The following is a 7,508-nucleotide window of genomic DNA, read 5'->3' on the forward strand; positions in this document are numbered from 1 at the left end:
GGGTGCTCATGCAGATGCGAGACCAACATGAAAAACTGCAATCACAGTTATGTAACAAGGTGCATGTCTGAAAGAGGCTTTTGTGAGTGGGTGGGGAAAAAAACAGTTAAATGCCTAAACTTGTCTGAAAGTTGTCAGTTTGATTTTAGAAACAAAACCAAGACAAAGAGAGAAAAGCGTCGCATCAGCTGTAAGAGATCATTATACAAGAGGCTCCTATGGTTAGGCCTTATAAATAATAGCAGACGTAAGGTATTCTCCAAAGGACGATAGGAACTATGTCTCACAGACAAGTCAGTTGGAGGTAGGTGTTTGAAGCGAAATTATACTTGGAACAGATGCAGAACAAAGACTCTTGGTGCCATAATGCATGACTGATCACTATTTACTTCCTGAGAAATCACTACGATGTCTGAATTCTGTCGGTGCATCAACAACCATGAGTTAACAGCTCCAACATCCCTCCCTCTTCACACACAGCTCATGGCTTTTGTGTCTGATGTGGATTTAAGTGCTCATATTTCCACATGGATAATGAGGGCTTCACCCCAACAATGGCAACATCATCACTGAGGCTGAAAGAGGCATTGCTGATGTGAGCTGTGGGTGCATCTGCCGAGGAGACACATCTCGGTGCCTTTCCTTCACGACCATTAACTCACAATTGTATTCATGCAAAAAAAAAAAAGATGACAAAGGAACTAATTAGTGCCACCTTAATGCCCCTGCGGAGGAGCATGAGGAACCTCTTATTATTGTTGCAGTAAAAGAGACAAGCACAGAACACAGAGGTATTACGCAGCACTTTAATACAATCAAATATTCTTAAAAGCCTCTTTTTGGCCTTTGAGTTCCATTTTTTATCTAAAGCACTCAGAGGTAATATATTAGTTGCTGGGAATCATCAGAGCACCTTCTCTTTCCTGTTTGTCCATGCACATTTCTGTGGCCCGCTGCTTCACTTGCCGTCCTCCTGGATGTCAAACTGTCTGGTGGATTTGGTGGATTCCAGCATGAGTTCGTACAGCTGGCCTATCTGGTCGTCCTGGAAGTTGTTGAGTTTCCCCTCTGGCAGCTCAGCCCCAAACTTGACTGAGCTGCGTTGGGTCTCCGTTGCCTCCAGTACCTGAGTCTGCAGGGTGTCCTTATAATTCTGCAGGGGTTTAAACACAGACAGGAATAGCAGCAGTGTTTAGCACCTGGTCTTTCATCCCATCTCCACTTTCAGATTCATTAAACACATCACGCAGTGTGGCTTGTGCAACATATGGTTCGGGATGGATATGCAATAAAACATCACAACAAAAATGTGAGTTTAGCCAACCCTCACAGGATCAGTCTGTGATATTCTTTTTTTAAAGCAAATCCCATGTGCAGAGTCACACCAACAATGAATGTCTCCTACTAACAGGTACTGTGTGTATCCAAAGCCTGATAATCTTATTCCTCTGTGCCATACACACTCAATGACACCTACACCGTCCTGCTGTTAACTACTCACTAGAGCACCAAATGTGGATTAATACACTGCTGAAAACAGTCCCAAGCTTCAGCCTTAAATAACAGTGTGTGGGTATTCTGAATATTTCTAACATCCTGCAGGATACGTCCGTTCCGACTTTCTATAAGCTCTGCAGAAAGGAAACCTCAGATAAATATGACCAGTTCAGCCAGTCTTTATTGTACATCCATGATCTGTATGGTGTAGTTAGTGGTGGATAAATTATCAAATTGAAGCTGTTGGTTTTTTTTAAACTAAACTGATGCATTAGAAAAGTTTAACTGGTGTGTTTCGACAGGGTTTGAGCTTTAGCCAGGGTTCTGTTTACAGCCTACTGTTGGTCATGTGGGCGAAATAATGCTTTATTTCACTTTGTGCATCTGCTTAGTCGACAAGTTGTAGATGGTTGGCAAGAGCACTCGCATTTGCAGCCATGCGTCTCCTTCTATGCCTGCAGGGAAGCAGAGTGCTGCACAAACACTGCCCTGTGTGTGCATGAGCTGCTGTTGCAGTGGGCAGCTATCGCACATCGACGCAACTCAGAGGAAATACGCCTCCTCTTAAACACTGTCATTCTTAAAGTACTGATACTAACATAACAGGGGATTGAACGGTTTTTGTTATGTTACTAACATGCGTGCTTATTTCAAGCCAACCATGATCTTTTTTTCTAAACCTAACCACATAGTTTTGTTGCCTAAACCTTACCAAGAAGCTCTGGTGCAACTGTGACTGTTTAAAACTGTGACCGTTATCCTGTCGTCCAACGGTAGGCACGCTAAGTTATCTAATGCTCCTGTGGGCTGCACTCAGATGTAGGAATTTTCCCACCTTTCGTGGTAGTATGAGTTGAATGACTTGTTGGGATATGATGCTGTAGACACACCAGGGAGCAGCAAAGTGCCTCTGGCGAGCTGCTATGCAATGTTCGCGGAAAGCTGTGGCAGCCACTTTAAGCTGCAGCAACTAGGGGTGTGCCATATCATCTTGTTCATGGTAATACCGGTATAATTTTTAACATCGTATTAAAAATTCATTTCGTGATACTCGCACGTTCCGACTTGTTGACATCTGACGTCATACCGTTACCAGCAGCAACAACAAGCATGGCTGAAGGCGAAATTATTACTGACTCAGCGGTGGTTCCAAGAAGAAGAGCAGCTTCAGTAGTGTGGCGCCGTTGAGCCTAAATGTCTCAGACTCTTTTAGTGAGTTGCCACGAGTTACCCTGCCTGCAGAGGGAACTCATTCAGCGGCTCCTCTGGCAGCAGTACAGCGTCTCTCCCTCTCCTCTCTCGCCATGCGGACATGGGAGTCGGTGTTGTCAAGTGATTTTGTTTTCTTCTTTTGATTTCTTTAGTAATGTAAACCTACGTGACGCTCACACCTCGACAAAAAACTACATATATGTGACTGTGTGATAGTTGTGGTATCATAACAGCCTGTCACAGGTTACAACATGATTAGAGGAGGAATGGCAGAGCATAAAGGTCCAGGTGGAAAAAAACAACTCAATCATTTAGGATTTTGCTAAAAGAAGGAAATCACCTGTTGATTTACATTTGTAGATAGAGTGCATTTTGTACATTTGGGGGCTATTTAAATGAGTAATTTGTAGTAGATTTTATTTTGTTGAACTATTAATATTGTATACAGAATCTGAATTTCGTTACGTAATATCCTGAAATATCATGATATTATTTTAGGGCCATATCGCCCACCCCTAACGGCCGTTTAATTCTGTGGCGAAGTGCGGCCAAACTAAAGGATGGGGATAGTTTGCCAGAGAATTTCCCCAGCCAATCAGTAAACAGAGTCCTGTGACATGTTGACCTATGTTAAAAAGAATTTCCTCCTGCCTGAAACACATGAGCACAATGGCGAGCCACAGAAAATTGTAATTATTGTGGCGAGCCGTCGAGCCGTCGTGGCTGCTTGGTGTTTGGTGTTTAAGTTCAGTAATTTAAAGGACACAAGTATAGTAATAATAATATCTGGCTTCCACTAAACCTCAGTGATCTTTGCCAAGCTCTTTACTTTTTCCTTTTAGATCAGACAGATGTTCTAAAAAAACCCAAAGTGGTTGATGCCGACTGCAGCAGCCCAGACGTGGACAGATGTGGCAGAGCCACAAAAACCTTCCCAGAGGAAATCACAGCACATTTCACCTAGTCTATCACAATTCGTTTTTTTTAAATTAAAATATCAATGCTCACTGTATAGTAAACTCAAGGTTATGGTCTTTAATTTACAGCGCTGACATGGCTCAGGGCCAATCTGTACACATAGATCTCCTCTTCTCAGAGTGAACTGTCTAGTTAACCTCAGCCCATGTGTGATGAGTCAAAGCTGTCAGTGCTGCAAATGAATCATCCTAAACAGGACCACAGCCACCTCCGTCTGTTTCACTTCTGAATAGCCATCCATCATTTGAACAAAGAGCATGCAGTGAATGTCTGAAGTTTTTGCCCATTCAGAAGGCATCTTGGGTTTTTGGAACACTTTCACTGTAAGCAATAAGGAGCCATTTATCTGAGAGGTCTTCTCCTGCACATAATGTAATTGAACATGTGCCAAAAAGGAACACTCCAACAGTTTGGCACACTTGTACGTTTACTTTATCATTCAAGGACTTCTTGGAAAAGTCTAGGTATCCTAATTGCCTCTGGATCTGCAACTTAAACAGGGGTCTGCCATGTCACTTATTGAACTATGTGAGATTGTCTAGTTACTAGAGATGCACTGATGGCAATTTTCTTGGCTGGTTATGATTTTTTGAATCTCTAAATGCCTGACCTGCCGATTCAGATTTTTGTTTTCTTTTTCTGAATTACAACTGACAGCATACACAAATATTTTTTGTAGCTTTTCTTAAGAGGCACTGGAAACGTGGCTTGTAATAGTAAAAATCCACGTGTGACATAAAAGTTAAGTGTCTCGTTAGGCATCCAAAAACACCTGAGTGAAAACAAATTTTAAAACTATTAGAAAACCTTGCATAAAAACAGCTTATCTTGGAAAAAATTACTGTGAAGGTTCTCGCCTGCCAGCTAGAAAATGTCTTACCAGACATATACCTGCTTACCAGACAGGCTTTTTCAGGAATAACCTTTCATTCTTCAATGTGAGACAACTGTTTAATATTAAATATCACCCATCAGATTCCTCTGTTCCTGTAGTAATAGTGTCCCTTGTGGCTTTTGATAGTTTTTGAATGGTGCTACTTGTTTTATATCCTTGAAACTTTTGGCTTTGGTGAGAAGTTCATATCACTGATTAGGCTGCTATACACATTTCCAGTCTCTTCAATACCATACTTCTCCCTGATATTTCCAGGTAGGTTGCAGTACAAGACGGGCTGTCCTCTTTCACCTCTACTTTTTGCCATAGTCATTGAGCCCTTGTCATGTGCACTCCAACTTAACAAAGAAATAAAAGGCATCATTAGAGAGGGCAAGAACAAAAGGTTTCACTCTATGCAGACGATGTGCTGCTATACATCTCTGGCCCCAATTCTCTACGGCATGTTTTTGGTACCCTTGGCCTGTGGTTTTCAAACTTTTTGTGTCTAAGGCACACTGAAGGCCAGGCCAAAATCTCAAACTATGAACAATAATTTCTATATTGTGTGTCATCACTCTTATCACGACTTAGGATAATAATAAAGAAAAAATAAGACAGGTAGCTTTCGTGATACTGTCTACTGAATGATTTTTCTTTAGGTGGTAAGTAATTTTCGCTGGTGCTTTGTTGTAATTTGTCCATACAATAAAGTGATCCATTGTCCCACACACAGCTTTCTCCTTTTTAATGTCATCATCCCTAACACTGACTGCCAATCAGGGCTTTAGATGTGTCACACACTTATAAATCTCACGCGAACAGAAACAAATAGGTTCTCTGTGAAGGTTGTTTGAATTTAATTAAATTAAATTACACTTTTTAGCTAGAGTTTGTCTCTTTATACGGAAATTGGTACAAACAACATACTGATACTGTCAATTAAAATTCATTCTTAACTTTTTGTAGGCCCAGGTGAATATTGCATTAATAATGTGTGGTTATCACAAAATCCCATGGCACACCTGGATTGACATCCCAGCACACCATTTGAGAACCACTGCCCCAGACCAACTTTACATTACAATTACAACTGCAAACTAAATTTACAGAAAAGTGCTGTTTCCTGTTAACGAGGCTGCCCGTCAGTACTCATTCTCTTCTCTTCCTTTTATGGTAACATGCAAGTTTGTACATCTCTGTGTCTGTATCATAAATTTAATTAGTTTCAGGCGGCTATAAACCAGTGAAGACAGTTATGTATATTATATACCATTTATGCCACTAGATGTGTCTAAATCCTACGCACTGAACCTTTAACTATAGCACCACTGAGTGTCCTCTTCATCCTCTGTTGGAGAGTTTGAGTCTCTCCCCTGTGGACTGCGATCAAGAGCACTAAAGGGGAAGTATAACATGGTCAATAAGTCTTCTATCTCTCTCATGCTCAGGATGACTCAGCTGATGATCAGTTTTCCATATAGCTAACATGTGATTTGGGACCATATAAATAAAACTCATACAATACGTAACTTCACAGTCCATTAATCCTGTCACTCAGCGCAGCTCACAGGCTTCACCACAGCTATTTTTTTGCATTCACATCAACATCCCTTCATTTCATTTCACCAATACTATCTCATCTTTTCCTTTTGTTCCCTACAAACACATTTCTCTCCGTCTCTTTTGGGAAAGCTTGTTTGTCCCAGTGGAGCCGATTTATTAGGAGCAGAGAACTCCCATGGGTGCCTCTGAAATAAATGGATTACACGCTGAACACTCAGTGCTTGTAATCTCATTTGGAGTCTTGCTCCTCGTCTGTTCCCACTCCTCTGTACTTTTCTGAGGAAGCTGAGATTCTGCGGAAATTCACCTCCTTTTAAAAGAATGGACAGAGAGGAAAAAGAACTGTGGAGACAGCCAGGAAAGAATTCAAGCTGTTAGGGCTCGGCTATACTCATTACATAATAAGTTCTCAACAGCTGTCAAATAAAGCAATTGGTGCAAATTGGCGTGGCGTGGTGTGGGAATTTTATTTTTATGTGGTCTATTAATGTGGTGTGTGATTGGACCCCACAAAGAATAACCTCTATTTGGCTGAAGCTAATAAATTGAACGATTTTATTTGCAACTAAATGAAATGCCCTGCCTCCCATCCTGGCATCTGGACTTTAATGAAAGCAGTTGGAATAAAGTGGTGATTATTAGCTTTTACTTGACTTTCTCTGTAACTTTAATGCTTTTGCATAATACTTCACAGCTATATCTATATATAACTATGGATGGAGTGCAATTTTAGATCAGGTTTCCAATATCTTTAAAGGGAAATTTCGGTTTATTTCAACCCGTCTCCTATCGTCCTAAATTTGTTTCAAGTGACTAGTGACATAAAAATAATAGTTAGCATGTTAGCCGTTAGCCTAGATACAGCCGGAGCGCATAGTAGCATCAGACCTGTTAAAACGTAAGTGAACGGGCATACTTCAAGTGCAACAAGCTTTTTTTTTCCACAAAGACCACCTCATATCATTAGGATAAATGTCAGAGAACATATAGAAAACGACATNAGTTAGCCTAGATACAGCCGGAGCGCATAGTAGCATCAGACCTGTTAAAACGTAAGTGAACGGGCATACTTCAAGTGCAACAAGCTTTTTTTTTCCACAAAGACCACCTCATATCATTAGGATAAATGTCAGAGAACATATAGAAAACGACATGCAAACGTGTTGTCTTACCTTACCGGTGTGGTGCCATGTTTGTTTACCATTTAGCTAAGGCTGCAACTGGTCCCATTCCTTGCAACNTTATCATTTAGCTCTGCTTTCCAAAGCGCTGCCGAAATATCGCGAGAACAAGCAGTGATCTCATACCGTGCCTGAAATCTCGCGAGCTCTAGATAAAGCCCAGCTGGATACTACTCCAGGTGGAGGTGTCTCGTCCTCGG

The 7,508-nt window shown here is 41.2% G+C and overlaps 1 protein-coding gene across 1 annotated transcript in view; it reads right to left on the reverse strand.

Annotated features, from left to right (window-relative positions):
* Nucleotides 1-792: 792 nt before the first annotated feature.
* Nucleotides 793-7,508, reverse strand: part of sdhaf3 (succinate dehydrogenase complex assembly factor 3) — an 18,581-nt gene continuing 11,865 nt past the window's right edge. Inside the window, exon 2 of the mRNA XM_050035639.1 lies at nt 793-1,153. Within this exon, the coding sequence (XP_049891596.1) occupies nt 959-1,153 (195 nt within the window). The 3' untranslated portion in view covers nt 793-958. The remainder of the gene's footprint in view (nt 1,154-7,508) is intronic.

Source organism: Epinephelus moara, chromosome 22 (genome assembly GCF_006386435.1).
Source record: "Epinephelus moara isolate mb chromosome 22, YSFRI_EMoa_1.0, whole genome shotgun sequence".
Lineage (NCBI taxonomy): Eukaryota > Metazoa > Chordata > Actinopteri > Perciformes > Serranidae > Epinephelus > Epinephelus moara.